Genomic DNA, 20,947 nt, shown 5'->3' with positions numbered 1-20,947 from the left:
TCTCTTTCCCCTCTTCCTTTCACTTCTCCTTTTGTTTGGTCCCCCTTCTGCTCCTACTGCTGCTGCTCTTCCACTTCCCTCTCATCCTCTTTCCCCCCTTCTCTAATTCTTCACCTCTCTCCTACTTCTCTCCTTTCTCGACCTGAACCACCTCAATCCTCTTTGTCCTGCTCCTCCATTTGTCATTTTCCTCCAACTTTTCTTCTCCCACCTCCTTCTCCTCCTCTTCCTCCTTCAATGCTACACCTACCTCCTATTTATCTTCTTCCTCCTCTTCCTGCCCCTCTAATTTTTCATCTTCCTCCTACTTTCTCCTTCCTCTACACCCACCTCGTCTTCTTCTTCTTCTTCTTCTTCTTCCTCCTCCTTTGCCTCCTACTCCTCCACCTCCTCTTCCTCCTCCTCCTCTTCTTCCTCCTCCTCCAATTCTTTATCGTCCTCATACCTTTTTTTCCCTCCTCCTCCTTTCTTCTTCTTCTTCCCACTCCTTCAACTCATCATCTTTCTCATACCTTTTTTTCTTCCATGACATCCTCCTCCTCTTCCTCCTCAGACCATCCATGTATCCATCGTTTGTGCCGGTCACAACGCCAGTCGAGATGTCATCATCCTCATCAAGTCCATCCTCTTCTACCGGAAGAACCCTCTCCACTTCCACTTCATCTCGGACGAAATGGGTCAGCAGATTCTCTCTACCCTCTTCCAAACCTGGGATGTACCGGGAGGTGAGTTCCTGTCTTTTGATGAGCGATTTGTCGCCATCAAAGCCTGATGACGTCACTTGTTCATGTATATCAAAATCTGAGAAAAAAATTTCCAGAGAAAATGATCAGGCATACACAAGAAACTTGAGATCTGTTTCAATGGGGGAAAGTACAATGTATGCATGTTACAAATTGTAACTTCATCTTGTCAGAAAGCCTGTAAAGGTCTGGGCATGCTTTGAAATTGTAAAGTTTTGAGTTTCAGAGCATTGTCAGCACAGTGCTTTGTGTTTTCCTGTTGCTCAAAGTGCTTCTCTTTATTGAACTTCACTGGTTTCAAACTTCAGAGCTGTTTTTCTCTATACTGTGTTCATCTGATGTCGAGCTTTCTTTGCTATTTCTTTGATGCTGAGATAAGGGATGCACTAGTTGAAAAAATTGAAGTTAAAGAATGAGAGATTGATCTTGCCAAAATCAGAATATGGGTAGTTTTCGACTTTGTTAGACATATTTAGCTTTTGGTCGCATTAATAGAAGGCTGTTGAATGTGTGCTGTGTCCGATTATCAAAATCATGTGGCATCAATGGCAATTCAATGTGTAAAGAGAAGTGAAAAACAGAGAGGATAAACTGAATGCTGCTAATTTGGGTCCCATTGTCCTTGGTTACTTTCTCTAGGGAGAAAAGTTGATCACTACCTTGTACAATAACCTTCCACATATGTACATATAGTCTGGGTGCCAAAGCCACTTTTTGGGCCTAACCTTGTTTTACCGTCCACCCAATGTTTTTTGATGGTTTTACCCTATTTCGGGGGTGCTGAATCCGAATCTGGATGATGCAACTCTTGCATTCTTGAGGGTTTGGAGATATTCAAGATGGCCGCCAAAATGGCCGCCAAAACCGGAAATTCACATTTATTTCCTTCTAACTGGTGAGATATTGAAAACAATTGATGGTTTTACCCTATTTCGAGGGTGCTGAATCCGAATCTGGATGATGCAACTCTTGCATCCTTGAGGGGTTTGAGATATTCAAGATGGCCGCCAAAATGGCCGCTAAAACCTGAAATTCACACGTATTTCTCTCTAAATGGTGAGATATTGAAAACAATTGATGGTTTTACCCTATTTCGAGGGTGCTGAATCCGAATCTGGATGATGCAACTCTTGCATCCTTGAGGGGTTTGAGATATTCAAGATGGCCGTCAAAATGGCCGCTAAAACCTGAAATTCACACGTATTTCTCTCTAAATGGTGAGATATTGAAAACAATTGATGGTTTTACCCTATTTCGAGGGTGCTGAATCCGAATCTGGATGATGCAACTCTTGAATCCTTGAGGGTTTTGAGATATTCAAGATGGCTGTCAAAATGGCCGCCAAAACCGAAAATTCCCACGTATTTCCTTCTAAATGGGGTGAAATTGAAAATAACTGATGATTCTCCCTATTTGGAAGGTGCTGAATCCGAATCTGGATGATGCAACTCATGCATCCATGAAGTTTTTGAGATATTCAAGATGGTCGCCAAAATGGCCGCCAATTAAAAAACCGGAAATTCCCATGTATTTCCTTCTATTTTAATGGTGAGAAATTGAAAACAATTGATGGATCATACCCTATTTCTAGGGTGTTGAATCCGAGTCTGGATGATGCAAACCTTTCATCCTTGAGGGTATTCAGATACTCAAAATGGCCGCCAAAATGGCCGCCAATTAAAACCGGAAATTTCTATGTATTAGCTTTTAAATGGTGAGAAATAGAAAACAATTGATGGTTTTACCCTATTTCGAGGGTGCTGAAATCTGGATGATGCACCTCGAGATCGTCAAGATGGCCGCCAAAATGGCCGCCGAAACGGAAACTCTAATGTATTTACTTCTTATAAGTGGTGAGAAATTGATAAGAATTGATGGCTTTACCCCATTCTTTTTTTGACTGAAAGATTTCAGGTTTTCGTCAGTGGCACAGTTTGAACTTGCTGTATATACAGTGAAACCAGCTCTACCGGATATCTTTGAGTTGGTACGATACAAGTGTGCCAGCAATGAACCCTTCAAGACTACAGATGCGGTTTAATAATTGCAAAGTTACACTGTTTCCTCTACATATAATGGATAAGTTTTGAACATTAAAAATTAATGGACAAGACTTGTTTATCTAAATCATATTGTGATAGTGATGTAGAGAAGTGTACTGAAATCACCCAACATTACCTGTCTTAATCTATGAGTAGTTTTAATCTCTTCATCCATGAACACTCAAATTGGCTATTTGGTTTATATTGGTGGTCTTGATGACATTGTTGAAAACACGAGTGGGACATTTTTATAGTTATGATTCAATTTTTTTTTCTTCAATATGATGTAACATTATGTATGCATATATGTATGTATGTATATATATATATATATAGAGAGAGAGAGAGAGAGAGAGTATATATATATAATCTATTACAAACACACACGAGGAGACGGACAAATCACAGGTAACGCGCCATGAAAAAGAATGAATAAAAAATCAAACGACAACATGTAAGGAAATAGTGGATAAACCAGTACTTACGAATATCATAATCGCGCAGAGTGCTTTTGAAATTACCCTTATTGATATCTACTATAGTGGTCATGGATGCAACCATTTCCAATGACCTAATCAGAATATGTGACGAGTTTCATAAGAATACGAGGCGAGACTCGTCAGAATACAAGACAAGTTTCAACACCAAATACCAACATGCCATAACTTAATTTTACTCTATTGATAGCCGAAAGGATTAACTTCACATCTGTGGAGCGATATTATTGGCGACCACAAGCATTATTTTATAAAAATTATGCATAAAGACATTTTCAGTCGTATCTTGCTTTGCGTTTGTACGTTTCAGTGTAATGTCAATATCACTTCTTCTTTTTTTTCCAGTACGTATTAAAGTTCTGTTTGAGACATATCGGAATATCTCAGTATATTACAATACCATCGTGACAGTCATTTTGGATGTCAATAACTTTTGGCTGATTTGACAAATTCGCTCAACTGAGATGAATTTAAGAATACGAATTATTGCTTTTCACCCTGCATGGGTTTAATCCTCCGCTTCGCGTTATCTAGAGCACAATATTCACCATTTCAGTATAAGAAAATGTTAAGGAGTTTCCGTTCATACAGGACATTTATAGATGTCCGAAAACCTTCAAAGACCTTCAGCACCCTCGAAATAGGGTAAGACCATCAATTTATTTTAAATTTTTTACCATTAAGAAAAAAATTTATCAACATTGGAATATCTGCGACTTATTTTGGCTGTCATCTTGGACGTCTAAAAACCCTAAAGAATGGACGAATTTCAACAACCAAGTTTCGAGGGTGCTGAATAGGGCCTAAAATTTACCAATTTTTGACAGTTATTTTGGCGGTCATCTTGGACATCTCAAAACCCTTAAAAAAGAACACGAAAGGTGCATCAACCAGGTTCGGATTCAGCACCCTCGAAATAGAGTAAAACCGCCAATTGTTTTCAATTTTACACCATTTAGAAGGTAATATAGGGCTTACATGGAAATTTTCGTTTTTTGACGGCCATTTAGGGCCATTCTGGCGGCCATCTCTATTATCTCAAAACCCTCTAGGAAGTAAGAGCAGTATCCTAGAGCTTTAAATTCAGCAAACTCAAAATAGTGTAAAACTACCAACTGTTTTATATTTTACACCATTTAGAAGGAAATAGGGGGTCTACATATGAATTTCCGTTTTTGGCGGTCATTTTTGGCGACCATCTTTATCATCTCAAAACCCTTAAGGATGCAAGAGTTGCATCCTGAGCTTTGGATTCAGCACACTCAGAATAAGATAAAAACCACCAATTGCTTTCAAATTGTCACCATTTAGAAGGAATACATGGGAACTTCCGTTTTGGGCGGCCATTTTAACGGCCATATTGAATATCTGTAAATCTTCAATAATGCAGGAGTTGCACCATTTAGATTCTTATTCAGCACCCTCGAAATAGGGCAAAGCCATTAATTGTTTTCAATTTCTCACCATTTAGAAGGAAATACGTGGGAATTTTCGGTTTTGGTGGCCATTTTGGCGGACATCTTGAATATCTCAAAATCCTCAAGGATGCAAGAGTTGCATCATCCAGATTCGGATTCAGCACCCTCGAAAAAGGGTAAAAAAATCAATTGTTTTTGATTTCTCAACATTTAGAAGGAAATACGTGGGAATTTCCGGTTTTAATTGGCGGCCATTTTTGGCGGCCATCTTGAATTACTCAAAAACTTCATGGATGCATGAATTGCATCATCCAGATTCGGATTCAGCACCTTCCAAATAGTGAGAATCATCAATTATTTTCAATTTCACACCATTTAGAAGGAAATACGTGTGAATTTCCGGTTTTGGCGGCCATTTTGGCGGCCATCTTGAATATCTCAAAACCCTCAAGGATGCAAGAGTTGCATCATCCAGATACGGATTCAGCACCCTCGAAATAGGTTAAAACCATCAATTGTTTTCAACATCTCACCATTTAGAAGGAAATACGTGGGAATTTCCGGTTTTAATTGGCGGCCATCTTGAATATCTCAAAAATTTTATGGATGCAAGAGTTGCATCATCCAGATTCGGATTCAGCACCCTCGAAATGGGGTAAAACCATCAATTGTTTTTGATTTCTCAACAATTAGAAGGAAATACGTGGGAATTTCCGGTTTTAATTGGCGGCCATTTTGGCGGCCATCTTGATTTACTCAAAAACTTCATGGATGCATGAGTTGCATCATCCAGATTCGGATTCAGCACATTCCAAATAGGGAGAATCATCAATTATTTTCAATTTCGCACCATTTAGATGGAAATACGTGGGAATTTTCGGTTTTGACGGCCATTTTGGCGGCCATCTTGAATATCTCAAAACCCTCAAGGATGCAAGAGTTGCATCATCCAGATTCGGATTCAGCACCCTCGAAATAGGGTAAAACCATCAATTGTTTTCAATATCTCACCATTTAGAAGGAAATATGTGTGAATTTCCGGTTTTGGCGGCCATTTTGGCGGCCATCTTAAATATCTTAAAACCCTCAAGGATGCAAGAGTTGCATCATCCAGATTCGTATTCAGCACCCCCGAAATAGGGTAAAACCATCAAAAAACATTGGGTGGACGGTAAAACAAGGTTCAGCCTCTGGCACCCAGACTAATATCGTCTGTTGAGAATGAGAAGGGCGTTAAAGTTGTCTCGAACACTATGGGTTTTGTGACCACTTAACGCCCTTATCACTCTCAACCGACGATATGTAGTTTTTATTAAAGCTTGCATGGCATGTATAGACTGAGCCTCAATGAACAAAATATATGTTGATATTTGTTTGTTGTTGTCTTAATTGTTGTCGTAAACTGATAGGGTATTTTATATGTAATTTCACATTTTGATTAGTTTGAGTCCTGTGATTTTTTTCCTATCCATGTACGGCATACGCATTTTGTTGCAAATATCTTTAATGAACATTGCAGTTTGTGAAATTGTGGCTTTCACTGAGAATCAGCTACAAAAACTGTTTTATATGGATACACTCATTGACAGATCTTGCACACAGTGAAGAGTAGCCAGATTAAATCTTTGTGTACCACATTTGCACTGCCTCAGTGGAAGGCTTGCCAGCATGGCATATACATATTAATGTAGCTCCAAAACAAAACCATGCTGAAGTTGATTGGAATAGATTACAATACATTTACATTACAACAAAGCTTGCCATTTACTTTTTTTTTCGACATAACCTGTATTTGCTGTACTGTATTTCTAGCCTCTAGAGGTGCTTCTATGCAAAGTTACATGAAAAACAGAATGCGTTTCAAATGCACTCTTGCGTTGCAGTCTCAGAATAATGTGGCATTTGGCATATAAAGAGTCACACCCACTTGCTGAATGGTAATTATTTGACGTAAGAAAAGCAATTTAACTTGTATGGTATGTTTGCAGCAACATTTGCTTCCTTTCATGTATGTCTCCCTTTCTCCCTTTTTTTTTCCAGTAAAAGTGAGCTTCTACCTGGCTGAAAATTATAAGGTGAGCCTCATATTGTAAACCCCATGTATTAGAATGTGTGCCAGAAAAAAAAAAAAAAAATCTCATTCTTCAGTGACTGTCATGTTGTGCATTTCTGGTGCTGCACTGGATTTTGGTGGACAAACTAAGAGTAGAAAAAAAAAAGCCAAAAACAAAAAAGCAAAGAAGGAACATTAAAATGTTTAACTACATGTACTTGTGCATGCTTTGTTAAAGCTATAGATGTGGATATGAGTGATTAGCATGTATAGTGATGGTGTTTGATATTTGTAAAGTGAAATGAAATTGCATTTTTGCATTTGGCAGTTGCATGAAATAGTGTGCGCAGTCACTCATGTACAGTGATTACAATAACAAGTGATTCAAATTCAGATGTTTTGAAGAGAAGACTTGCAAAATTTAACTCAAATTGCCGAACAAGATCATTACCATTTGTGTGTGTGCGTTTAATCCTGACTGTGACAATAGCCTCCACTGATCTGCTTGAAATAACAATTAACCTCGAGAATACGTTAAAAGCTGTAATTTTTTTTGAGGGGTTAAGTTTTGCAAATTTTTGTGGGTCACTGTTGGGCTGAGAATTCAACAACACATGAAAATATCATCACATGATACGGTATGTACTTGTACCTCTTTGCAGTTGCGATAGTCTCGATGTCGAATCGCGAAAACAGCATCTTGCAAAACTGTCTGCGAAGTCCTTTTTCACAAAAATATCTCTTTGCAAAAATATCAGCTTATACAGTATGGTTGTGCATCATAAGGCCTTATATAGTGTTTTCAAAATGGACCATTACAAATTTGAAAGGAAATTGTAGCACACACTCATTCTAGTTTCCCACAAGTATTCAAAAAATCAGTTAAGATTTGTGATAGATGTGTGTAGTATGGAGTTTGTGGCACAGACTTGACATTCAGGTGCATTTTGGTTTTTTTTTAACCCTCTTTAGTGTGCTCAGCCACTTTTATAGCTAAACCTACCAAGCTTTTTTATTACTCTTCAGTAGTTCATCCAGTCTTGACCTTTAGTTGTCAAAGTTTGCAAGCCCATTCAGGTGTAACAATGTGTCTCAGTCCAACAGGAAGGCCATGATGACACAATGCAAATAGGGATTAAGGGGATTAGGTAATCTCTACTTACTGACAATAAGTTCTCACATATTTGTGCCAATCACTAAAGAAAACACTCTAGCCTGTTTGCCAATCAGTGACTGAAGTTATGTTCAGAAGTCAAGCCTTAACCTCGAGGTTAGGAAACCTCGAGGTTAAGCTTGTAGTCAGGGACCATGAAGGCGCACTGGTAGTTCAATACCTAACCTAGAGGTTAGCTCGATGTTAAGAGCCACGAGAAATCTTATGGTTAGCGCTGTGACCACGAGCCGCGGGGGGTCCCCACTCGTAGATGAGCACCGTCTGGACACAAAAATCAACGCACTCAAAGGGGCAGGAGTTTAACCTTGAGGTTTTGTAACCTCGAGGTTAAAATTCGTCGTGTGGATGCACGTCGAAGTTAGGGGGCAAGAGCTAATTAACCTCAAGGTTTCGTAACCTCGAGGTTAGGGCTTGTCGTCTGAATGGAACTTAAAGCACTGTAAGGATTGAACAAGGATCCTGTGACAGGATGGCTTTGTGTCCATCTTGTAGTGACACTATTGTGTATGATAAACACATTGGTATTTCTCTCCAACAGAGCCATGTGGAGTGGATACCCAACAAACACTACTCTGGGCTCTACGGGTTAATGAAACTGCTTCTGATAGAAATCCTGCCTCCGGACCTGCAAAAGGTATGTGTGCGATGATGCAGGGGGTCAAAGCACTCTACCGCCCCCATATGTTGTGTGTTTGGGCTGGTCTTAGGGTTTGGTGTTGAGTGTAGCAGCTGTAAAGAATTTTGTTTGTTCGTTTGTTTTTATTTGCTCATTATTTAGGAAAACCAGTCATCAAAAGAGCTATCTCTTTGTATTTAAAACAAAGCTGTGGTACGTTACACTGCAAGTATGATTGTGCTGTATGAGATAATGTATTCTAGTAGTACATTCTAAATGGTTTAGTTCCGAATTAGTAACAGTGTTGTATGTTGGGAGGGAAGGGAGAACATAACAGCACATTATTTTTTTGTTTCTTTTCATTTAGTGCCAGTGCCATTTTTCTTAAACAAATATAATGTATAACTGCACTTTTCATGAACTGAATCAGCATGACAATTACTGTAAAAGTGGAAATTTTCGTGCATTTCGCACAACCAGAAACTAGCGCGAAAATAAAAGCATGCAAATATTTATGCTTGCCATATGTTCCAGTAGTTATACCCCCGCCAAACGAAGTTTGAAGGGGGTATATAGGAATCAGCGGACGGTCGGGCGGTCAGGCGGTCGGTCGGGCGGTCGGTCGGGCGGTCGGTCGGGCGGTCGGGCGGTCGGGCGGTCGGTCCGTTGCAAATCTTGCGTCGCGAACTACTTCCTCAGTTTTCAACCGATTCCCATAAAACTTGGCACAGATGTGTGCCTTGGGTTGTAGATGTGCAAGACGTATTTTTTGACAGTACCCAAAAGTACGTTGCCATGGTAACGGCATATTATGGGCAAAAATGGGTACAAATCTTGCGTCGCGAACTCCTCCCACAGTTTTTGATCGATTTTTATGAAATTAGGTACAGATGTTCATCTGAATATGTTAATGTGCAAGACACATATTTCCGCAGTGGCAAAAAGTGCGTTGCCATGGTAACGGCATGTTATTGGTAAAATATAGGGCAAAATGCTTCATGGCAAAACTGCTTCATCAGTGTTCTTCCAATTCTCATGGAATTCATATTGAATGTTTGTCTTAGGATATAGGTCAGCATGACACATTTCTTGACAGTGACAAAAAGTATGTTGCCATGGTAACAGCTCACATATTATGAGCCAAAATGATGGAAAATTTTGTGTTGCAGACTACTTCCTCAGTTTTTGCCCAATTTCCATGAAACTTGGTACAGATGTGTGCCTTTGGTTGTAGATGTGCAAGACGCATTTTTCGACAGTACCCGAAAGTATGTTGCCATGGTAACGGCATATTAATGGCAGAAGATCAAGGAAAGATCTTGCGGATTTAACTACTTCCTCAGTTTTTTGACCAAAGCTTATGAAATGTTGTTTTGACCAAAGCTTATGAAATGTTGTTTTGACCAAAGCTTATGAAATGTTGTTTGGCGGGGGTATAACCAGTCGCTGTAGCGACATTTCTACTTAATGTCTTGATTCCACAGAATTAAAAACATGCAAAACTCTTCTAACCCCGCTGAGCGCGGAAAATTAGTTGCGTGAAAATATCCACTTTTACAATAGTAAGGTGTGGTGGTAGACTCTAGCTCTAGTTCTTGGACTTCTTCCCTCTCTCAGAGCATAGTGCTCGATACGGACATAACATTCGCCAGTGACATTGCGGAGCTCTGGGGCCTGTTCCAGCGGATGACCAGCAAACAAGCCTTAGCTCTGGTGGAGAACCAGAGCGACTGGTACCTTGGCACACTGTGGAAGAAGCACAAACCTTGGCCAGCTCTGGTCAGTTGAGTCATTTTGATTTGGTGTGTTTTTGGTGGTTGTTGTTGTTGCTGCTGTTGTTGTTGCCATTTTTGTTGCTGCTGCTGTTGTTGTTGCTGTTGTGGTTGTTGTCGTCGTTGTAGGTTCCGTTGTTGTTGCTGCTGCTGTTGTTGTTGCTGTTGTTGTTGTTGTTGTTGTTGTTGTCATTGTTGTTGTTGTATGTTTGTGTGTGTGTGATTGGACAACATGAAAGAAGCACAAACTTTGGCCAGCTCTGGTCAGTTGAGTCAGTTTGATTTGATGTCTTTTTCGTTGTTGTTGTTGGTGGTTTTTTTTTTTGTATGTGTTTGTGTGATTGGACAACATTTACAAGTTTCACAGTCCGTATCACTTTTGTTTTCAATTTGAACCCATGTTTGTATTTATAGTTTGAAAGTTTCTTTCATGGTGTTACCTTTAGTGATATTACCCTTATAGTTTTGGCAACCGAAAACCATCCCCTTGACAGGTGGGAATATACAAAACAACACACTAGACATAGTAATGAAAGAGCCCAACGTTAAGTCTTTCAAATGGAGATGCAAGGGGGATTATGGCTTTACATAGTTTGACATGTGAACTATGGAATATCGGTGACTACTTCCTGTTTAAGTAGCGCTGAGAACCTTCATAAACAATTCTTACAGCTACATGTATTCTCACCTAGCTTTTCATAATGATATTGTAGTTCACCATGTTTAAGTTTGACGGTGATCATTTTGTAGTTATCCTGATTAAATATACAGCTGTAAGTTGCCAGTCAATAATTTTTGTTCTCAAGCAATGCCGTTGCAGTGATGCAGAAGGACTTGTACAAATACATACGTACTTTTGAGAAAAAAGAAGAAGTTAAGAACGTTTTGAAGCCTTAAAAACATCGAGCAGCTATAAGAAAACAAAAGTTCTTTTATAAGTGAAGTTTGCACCTTCCGGAATGTTATTTGATTGAGATCAAACTACTAACAGGTAAGTTCTTGTTAAATCTATCAGTTATACTTTAAGTGCTTTTGAGACCAAACTGCTCTATGCTTATGAAAGAAATCCTAACCCAGGTACCAACCTCTCTGCATTTGCGACTTTTAACTTTACAGGGTCGTGGGTTCAACACAGGGGTCATCTTACTTGACCTCTACAAGCTGCGCGAGCTGAAGTGGATGCAGATGTGGCTACTGACCGCTGAGAAAGAATTGATGAGTCAGTTTTCTACTGCACTCGCAGACCAGGTCAGCTGGATTATACTGATGCCCTGTTTGAATGGAAATCATGCAATATTTATTGTTTCTACATCATGTATAATTGTAATATCACTCCTGTGTACTGCTTCAATAGTTGTTTTGTTGATATGTTTCCAACTTCCATGCATTATTCCTTCTCAAAGGTTTCTTATGACAGTATTATTAATTACTTTTTGAATGATTGATTGCTTTATTGTCTGCAGCGGAAATTGATTTGATATTGGATATTGTCACAAAATAAACATGAAGTATGTTACTACACCGAAGACATATCACAGGGTGCAACTGAAACTGAAACATGTAAACATGCAATAATCACATAGCCCATGACAATATTATACATTATGCGGACATTTACAACTAAAAGAAAAACTGGTAATATGCATCATTTTAATGCAATTATTCACCTTTTAACAATATTCATTAATATCCTTCATGCATCATAATAATTATTACATAAAAGACAGAATAATCAAACACTCACCTGTGTTTGCGATAAATTCACTATAAAATGAAAGATATGATTAAATACAAAAATAATTTTGACAGTCTTGTTGTTTTTCTGAGCTGGAGATATCATCATCTTCCTTATCACAGGAGCACTGTGGTTCAGAGGATAAGGTACTGGCATCTAAAAAGAAGGTCATGGGTTCAAATTTCCCCTGGTGCATTCATCCTTGCATGAGTCATTTTACTTACGTACATTGTCACTTTTTGTCTGGGTGTATTATTACCTGACAGTGATAGGAATGACAGGGTAGTTGGTAGAACAGTAGCTCAATAGAAGCTCATGAATAAGGTCTTTGCTTATTGTTTATTCTTCATTTATTGATAATTGATTGCAAAAGCTTTTGACTCACCTGTACTGTGCTTGTTTGTTATTATTAGTATTCCTTTTTTTTTTTGTGTGTGTGCAACTTTTCCACAGGACATTATTAATGCTGTAATCAAGCAGCACCCGTTTCTTGTCTACACACTGCCCTGTGCATGGAATGTACAGCTGAGTGACAACACGAGAAGTGAGGTAAGATACCCCCCCCCCCCCCCACCCAATTATTTTTCCAACATGAATCACATGAAGTTTTTATGTGTTTTCATACTTTCACGTCTGCTTTAGTGGGTTATTCATTTTAAAGTGCAATTCTACACTATGTTCAAGTTGACTTTGATGAGAACATAAAATAACACATTCAAAATTAATGATAAAAGGTAAGTTTTCACTTGAATCATTCTAAAGATGAGGAACTCATGGAATTTTGAGAAAGGAGAAGAAGGGGAGAGAAAGAGAGAGAGAGACAGAGAGATTGAACAAGCCAACACACACACACCAAAGAAAAAGACTAATTGAAAATTGCCCACGGAATTACAGAAAGAACTCGTGTTTTTGGTGTATGTATGAGGCTCTCTCACACTGCTGAAATTAAAAACATAAATGCAATCACAGTAAAAAAAAAACATATATGAAAAACAATGAAAAAAAAATGGAGATTGTTCCAATGCTATCAGAGATTGTAATATATACATATTATACCAATGTTATTCCACAATATGTCCAAGTCTTCAAATTCACTGGTTTACTTTTTTAAGTCACTGCAAATCAAATCAGGGCTCATAGACTTTTAGTGTCTTGTGCTGCACCGACTCATTTACTTTTGCCTCTCTGTTAAGTAGCAGGTCACTGCATCTTATGAGTTACTGTGTTCAAAGCATACAGTCAAACCTGACTGTAGTGGCCACCCAAGGGCAACAGAAAAACTGGCCCTTGTGGACAGATGGCCACTATACACAGGGCCTCTTAAAGTGGAACTCTAGTCCAGAAATAAGTTAGTCTCATAAAAATAGAGTAAAGTCCTACGAGTTCAACGGTAAAAATTTGACTGAAATCTGATGACAAATAGGGAAATTATGACATTTTGAAGTTTTGCTAATTTCTGCAAAACAGTTCTTGTACAGTGGATATAAATATGCCAATGAATGAGCTGACCATGTCATAACCTCACAATTTTCCATTGATGGTGTAAAAAAAAATGATGAAAATTTAATGTTTCTGTCATTGAAGTCTGAAACATGTTATTCCTGGTTGAATGATTTCAGAATAGTGATCAGTTAGCAGGATTTGAGGCATGGGCATAATTGCATTTGAATGAAAAACTGCAAATTTCAAAATTTTATGAACAAACTATATGGCAAGTTGTGAGGGTATGACATGCTCACTTTTCCGTTTGCATATATTCATACTGACCCTTCAAGCATTGTTTCCTCAAAAACTAGCAAAACTCCAAAATGTCATAACTTCCTTATTTTTCATCTGATTTCGATCAAAATTTTACCCTTGAACTCGTAATAGTTTACTCTTTCTTATCAGACTAACTTTATATTTGGACTAGATTTCCCCTTTAACATGGCTTTAGTCTCAGAGGATTTTTTTAATTTTTTTTTTTTTATTGGCTGTATACTGCAGGTGGTTGGTATAAACAGGTGGTCACTAAGGTAGGTATGACTGTACAGTATATTATCGAGAATGGATGGATGATGAGCTCTGAATATCTTTAACCCAACAGCTCTGCTACAACGAGGTGACCGATCTCAAGGCCATCCACTGGAACTCGCCCAAGAAACTGCGGGTGAAGAACAAGCACGTGGAGTTCTTTCGCAACCTCTACCTCACCTTCCTGGAGTACGACGGCAACCTGCTCCGGAGAGAATTGTTTGGGTGCAGCCAGGGCAAGTCAAATAACACACTGAGAGAAAAGGTAATTAGGCAAATTAGGTAATCAGGTTAATTAGGTAGTCAATGAAACAATATTTCAGGTAGGTTTGCATGAATAAATAATCAAAGTACATGTATGCATGAGAATATTGTGTATCCAGTTGAATAAAAAAAGAAATGTTCCAGTCACTCAACTATTTGAGGAGGCCTATCTAAACTTGTTTGAAGACCATTTTCTAAGGTGTATAGAGAATATCATAAAATGACAGTTCTGCTTGTAAACATGTGCTCCATTCATGCAAACATGATTGTGGCACTTTGGGACATGGTCAAAGAGATGCCAACCATTACTTTATTGGAAGTATTTGCACTGTGTTTGTTTGTTTTTTGTTGCCAAAAATACTACAGGTCTCATAGAAAGTACTGTTTTCCTCAAAAATGCATTGTTTGTTTGATTGTTTTTTGTTGCTAAAAATACTACAGGTCTCATGGAAAGTACTGTTTTTCTCAAATTGCATTGTTAAACGTGTCTATTGCAGGAAAGGTAAAACACTGCTTTTCCACCAAAAATATGCCTTTTCAGCCCTCAGAATATTACAATTTACTATTGCAAGATTGTATCTCAACTGTCAGAGTGTGTGTGTGTTTGTGAAACAGGTTAATGCAGGCAAATGAATGTTCAGTGCACAAACGAATTTTGCAAAGATTGCAGCTACAGGTCCAAAGAAGAGTTGTGTACTTGTGCAAACAATCCCCCCCCAACAAAGAAGAAAAGATTTTGTAAGGAGCTAACAGCATGCCTGGAGTCATGTACAGCAGACTCTAGGCTGTCGAAGAGTTTCTTTACTCCCAACTGTATAAATTAGTTAAACCCTCAGAGGACAGGCTGATTTTGCTACAACATGCATACCCCATAGACGTCTGCCCGAGTATACTCGGGACTTACATCTGTGTCGTCCAAGGGTTACATGTAATTTTCAGGAAATCCATCAAAAATATGACATGCTAGTAGCTTTGCTGCAATTTAATATCTTCCATTATCATGTTTCCTTGATTGCCTGCAGTGACCTTGGAAACAGAAATCAATTTTGTTTTTTGTTTCCTTCCTTGGTTTGTTCCAGCTAAGCAGTCTTGATGAAGATGACCAATGCTATGAGTTCAGAAGAGAGCAATTACTAATGCACAGGACCCACCTTTACTACCTGGACTACGTCAAACCGGTAAGTCGAAAATACCGATTTGAGTTCCGCCCTCTTGTCACTTCGAGTCCATTTGTTAGAACTAGCCAGATTCTTTGCATGGTGCATTTTCATTTTTATGCAGTGTGTGAATTGCTTGTGAAAAGCTTCTTTTCAAGCGTCATGGTTGAAATTCTTGATAGCAGTAAGTTTGGTTTGTCAGTCTTTCAGTGGCGCCACAGCAGAAGCTTGCAGAATAACACTAATTCCACAGGCGAGTGAAATTTGGCACACACTTTGGTTTTGAGGTATTGACAAAGCAAGACACATTTCTTGAGAGGGGCAGAAAATGGCTTGTCACAGTGAAACAAACTGTAAACAAAAAAAAAAAAAAGAAATTAGGAAAAAATATTGATAAATGTGCTTCTTGAATTTATCACTTTGAGTACTCTCACAAGTCAATACATAGTGGCAGGTGTATTATTCACCTTCATTGCGAATTCCAGCGATTATCATTATATAGTCATTTGTATTAGTATTAGCTGTGGTGGTAGTAGTAGTAGTAGCGGTAGCTGTAGTTTAGTGTAACAGTGGTAGTATTAATAGGAGTAGTTAGAGTAGTTTTACTGCTAGCAGGAGTTGAAGTAGTAGTAGTAGTAGTAGTAGTAGTAGTATTAGTATTAGTATTAGTAGTAGTAGTAGTAGTTGTGCTAATTATACATTAATAGTAGTTGAAGTAATCCGGAGAAGTAATGATATAAGCCATTAAAGTAGTAGTAGGAGCATGTCATTGCAGTAGTAATGGTATTAATGTTTATTATAGTGTTCATGGCAGTCACAAAATTAGTGGTAGTAGTAGTAGTTGTATTAGTAGAAGTAGTAGTAGTAGTAGAAGTAGTAGTAGTAGTAGTAGTAGTAGTAGTAGTAGTAGTAGTAGTAGTAGTAGTTGTTGTAGCAGCAGCAGCAGCAGTAGTAATAATGATAATAATCATTTTCTATAGTGCCATTCTCCACTCTGATTAAATGCTGAAGGCACTTTACATCAAAGCAAAAAGACTGAGAATACATACACCATAATAGAAGAAGATGAAAAGAAGACACGAAAGTCTGTCTTCAAAATGCACTACTAAACAAATAGGATTTTAAATTACTCCTAAAAGTTATGTTTTAAGTAAAATGTTATGGAGCTTGAGTCTTTCAGCTCACATGGAAGTGAATTCCACAGTGTTGGTCCAGCATGAGCAAAAGCTCGTTCCCCCCAAGATTTCCTAGAAAACGGAATATTTAAGAGACCAGAAGTTGAGGATCGAAGAGTTCGTGTAGGTTGGTATTGACGAAACAAACAAACATTGTAATCAGGAGCTGTTCCCTCAATGGCATGATAAACCTTCAAACCATCTGTACCAGTAGTAGTAAAGAAGATTGAAGCTAATTATAGGAATCTTAGTAGGATTCAAGTACTTCATCCTGCTCTTGGTTTCCTGCAGAAAATCACTGACACTGATGTGACTCTGGTGGCCCAGCTCTCTATGGACCGACTTCAAATGCTGGAGGCCATTTGCAAGCACTGGGAAGGTAAGTGACGCCTACAAAGTCAAATTACACCTTAATAACACCTAACAAATCCTAACCGTAGTAACCTTTAGTTACACCTTGATTGCACTTTAATTACACCCTGGCTACACCCAGGAATCCTAACATTAACTCTTAGTTACACATTAACAACACTTGAATTATGTCTTAGTTTTGCCTTGAAGGGATAGTATAGTATTGGTGTAGATGAGGATTGGGTTTTTAACTTTTTGCAAGATATCAAGAAACCGTAGTACAGAGCATACCATTCTAAGAGGAATTCAAAGTTTATTCTATTAAAATTGGTTTTGGAATGGGCGAGACATCAAAAAACAAAGTAAAAGAAACCAATCGTAATAAAAGGTGGGTCCCACCTTTTATTAGGATTGCTCTGATTTGGGTATCTTAGCCATTTCAAAACCAATTTTCATGAAATAAACATTGAATCCCTCTTTGAATTACATGCTTTGTCATATTTTATGAGGTTTCTCATTCTTTCACACAAAAATGTTAGAAACCTGAAGTTAGATATCAACCAAAACTATACGATCCCTTTAAGTACAGCTGTGACAGTAAACATGAAAAGCTAGGGTTGCCTGGAAGCTTTCATGCACCGCAGCTTTCACCGGGAAATACAACATGTTTTCATTGATAATTTTGCACAGCACGCCTGAGTGACTTAAAATCATCTTTTCTCCCTTTTCTATGAAACTGCACGTCCTAACTCTCTCTGATTTCAATCACTTTTTAAATGGGTATGGTGGTCCAATTTGAACAAGTTATATATATATATATTTTTTTTTTTTTGAGCCTAGAGCTTGCTCTTTTAAACAATGTAGAAAAGTGGAAATTCATTTCGGCCTTCTTTTTGTGGGTTTTGAGCTGGGTAGTTACAAGTATAGACATGCATTTTCTCTCTCACTCTGGCAAGCCCTCCCTAGACTGTGCTTGTTGTGTGTAGTCCTCATATGTGATTGCTATCTCTGATTGCTTGTCACTTTTCCTCTGATGAAGATTATGCTAGGATCGAAAGCTCAGGCCCCTTTTGACTCTCTCTCTCTTTCTTTTCCCAGGCCCAATAAGTCTCGCACTGTACATGTCCGATGCCGAGGCCCAGCAGTTTCTGCGCTACGCACTCAGCTCGGAGGTTCTGATGGCGAGGAAGAACATTGGATACCACGTTGTCTACAAGGATGGGGTGAGACACGACACTTTCGGCTTCTTTCATGTCTTCAACTTGAAATAATGGCACTCCCTTTAGATCTTATATATCACCTCTTGTGTTCCCATTTCATACAAAGTTTAGTGGTTTCTTTTCATTCTTCCTCTTTTTTGTTTTTAACCATTTTCTTTCCATAGTTGGACTAATGATAAAAGGATTATAGACCGATTCGGGTTTGTTGAGGGCAGCAGACAATTTGTGGCACTGGGCGCAGCCATAAGCTCATTTTGAGGTGTCTTAGCCGACCCCCCTCCTCTCCCCCACCCCACGGGCAACATGTTTATCGCGCACATGTAACAAAGGTTCACGCACTAAGCAAGCATTCGCGCACTCAGTACGAGACGCCTATTGGCTAAAACAACCATGCATCAGTTTTTCATTCCGCACGTGGAAGGGGGTGGGGGAGAGGGGAGGGGGGTCGGCTAAGACACCGCGTTAATGGCGCTGCCCATGCCAAAAGTACACATAGCGCGTCACAGAATCGGTTTATAGACTGAGTGCACCAAATATCATTTCTCTGCACTCTGAAAATTTTTACGAAAGCTGAAAGAAAAGTATGATACCATTTAAATGTGCTACCTTTTTTTCACTCTCTTTCTATTTTTATTCTTCTGTTTTGAGAGTTGGTCAGAGCAGGCAACTTTTTTTTTCCAACTTGACTCAGTTTTCATGATCATTATGTGCAAACCGGTATTAAAACTGTAACTGTCTGTTTTTATGTTCTTTTTATCTTCTGATGAAACACTTGACACTCATTGAGGGAGTTGTATTTTTCCCAAGAGATTATGTTTCCCTGAAGTGCGCAAATAAAAATATAATCCCAAGAGACTATCAAGTGCTACAGCTTTATGTAATTTGTTGTAATGATAGGCAAGGCAATATTATGTTATAATGTATGGACTATATAAATACACATTTCAGTCTATCCCTATCCGCAGCCAGTCAATTCTTGAATGATATCACCTGACGTCAAGTTACTGCTCGCAATGTAACAATTTCAATCCATGCTGCATAAGTCGTGTGACTCATTTTGACCAATCATTGGCCATTATAAGGTTGACCATATAATATGTCTGTATACTATTATGTATTATTTTGTCTACCAGCAATTTTATCCCGTAAACTATTTGCGGAACACTGCAATGAGCCAAGTTCAGACGCCATACCTGTTTCTCAGCGACATCGACTTCCTCCCGATGTACGGTCTCTATGACTACCTGAGGAAGGCTATAAGCATGCTGGACATGGCAGGGTCCAACAAGGTGAGAATTTCTCTTAGGGCTGGTATGGTAATAAAAGAATGCAAAGTGCTTGATTTGTGCCTATTGTATGACAAAAATTGAACCCCCAAAATGGAGAGTTTGGTTGCAAAATATTTCAAGTGGCACTTTTAGACATTTTTAAGTAAGTCCATCATCAGATAGAGCAAAAAAGTAAAAAATAAACAAATAAACAAAAAAACCTTTATAGTGGTACCTCACTTGTTACTTGGCAAAAAATATTCTTGAATATTTGTCTAGAAAAAAGTCCCATAGTTTTCTGTTATTTTCTCTTTTTTTTCTTTTTACAGCTTTGATGGCAAATATATTTGATCTCAGATTAACAGGAATGAAGTTAACTTGTTTTGCGACCACACTTTTTGTATAATTTACTTGGTTGACTGGGGTCTTATAAAGCGGTGACTCTGTATTGTAAGCCTTCTGATTTCGAGACATTTGAAATTTGGCCATGGCATTAGATGCTTGAAATTTTAGCTCACATTTCTAAGATACAAGTGTACATGATTATGTGTAGTAAATGAAAAACAAACAAACAAACAAACAAATTAACAAATAAACAAACAATTAAAAAAGCAATCAAACCCCAAAATACAGAATTTAGCACAACCTGCCAAAGACCATTCTGTGCAACCAATACCAACACAAAATAAGGATATATTGTTGCCATTTATTTTTAGAAATTTTAGAAATGTATTTTTCAGTTAATCAAGTCCTAATATTACGTTCCTAAACCTTGATAACCTTTCATAGTGCTATTGATGTCTTTATTCAGTTTGACAGAAATGCAGAGATCTTCAATAATAATTAAAAACAAAATTGAATTTGTAATGGAACACATAGACTTGACCTCTGACCCTATGTATCTTCACTTCCTGTCTGCAGGCGCTGGTGGTGCCAGCGTTTGAGACCCTACGGTACCGCCTCACCTTTCCCAAGTCCAAGGCAGACCTCCTCCATATGCTTGACATGGGCACGCTGTTCACCTTCCGCTACCACGTCTGGCAGAAGGGACACGCCCCTACAAACTTTGCCCGCTGGAGGACGGCGACCACGCCCTACCAGGTACGCGAGAGGCGACTTGAATTGCCCATGATCCTTTGCTTCTGCTCTTGTCTTTGTCCATGCAAAGGTTGGACGTTGTCACCCATTTGTACATCTTTGAGTGCATTTGATCGCTTTCCTAAAATGTAACCTATCGTACCATACCTGCGCCAGAGGAGCGCTTGAACATTCTTGAAAGGTACCATACCATATTATATCCCCCATGTAAAGTCTCTTGCCATACAGAGCACGAATGGATGCGGTGCAAAGACTTACTAGCTAGCGTGATATAGTACTTTTGGGAATCCAAGATTTGCACGCAATCTGATTGTGTGATCGACATCTAAATTTCTCACATTAGAATGTACA

The 20,947-nt window shown here is 38.6% G+C and overlaps 1 protein-coding gene across 1 annotated transcript in view; it reads left to right on the top strand.

Moving 5' to 3' along the window:
• The window catches only part of LOC139745442 (xylosyl- and glucuronyltransferase LARGE1-like), a 33,684-nt gene that overhangs the window by 6,895 nt on the left and 5,842 nt on the right, over positions 1–20,947 (top strand). The window contains exons 5-16 of the mRNA XM_071655830.1: positions 554–725; positions 6,741–6,775; positions 8,466–8,561; positions 10,161–10,322; positions 11,432–11,563; positions 12,504–12,599; positions 14,137–14,328; positions 15,407–15,505; positions 16,951–17,038; positions 18,109–18,233; positions 19,364–19,519; positions 20,420–20,599. Coding sequence (XP_071511931.1) covers positions 554–725; positions 6,741–6,775; positions 8,466–8,561; positions 10,161–10,322; positions 11,432–11,563; positions 12,504–12,599; positions 14,137–14,328; positions 15,407–15,505; positions 16,951–17,038; positions 18,109–18,233; positions 19,364–19,519; positions 20,420–20,599 — 1,533 coding nt within the window. The remainder of the gene's footprint in view (positions 1–553; positions 726–6,740; positions 6,776–8,465; positions 8,562–10,160; positions 10,323–11,431; positions 11,564–12,503; positions 12,600–14,136; positions 14,329–15,406; positions 15,506–16,950; positions 17,039–18,108; positions 18,234–19,363; positions 19,520–20,419; positions 20,600–20,947) is intronic.

Source organism: Diadema antillarum, unplaced genomic scaffold (assembly GCF_040938485.1).
Source record: "Diadema antillarum isolate AM-2024a unplaced genomic scaffold, OU_Dant_1.0 seq00001265_RagTag, whole genome shotgun sequence".
NCBI lineage: Eukaryota > Metazoa > Echinodermata > Echinoidea > Diadematoida > Diadematidae > Diadema > Diadema antillarum.
The sequence above is the reverse complement of the archived record's forward strand: the minus strand, read 5'-3'. Positions and strand labels throughout refer to the sequence as shown.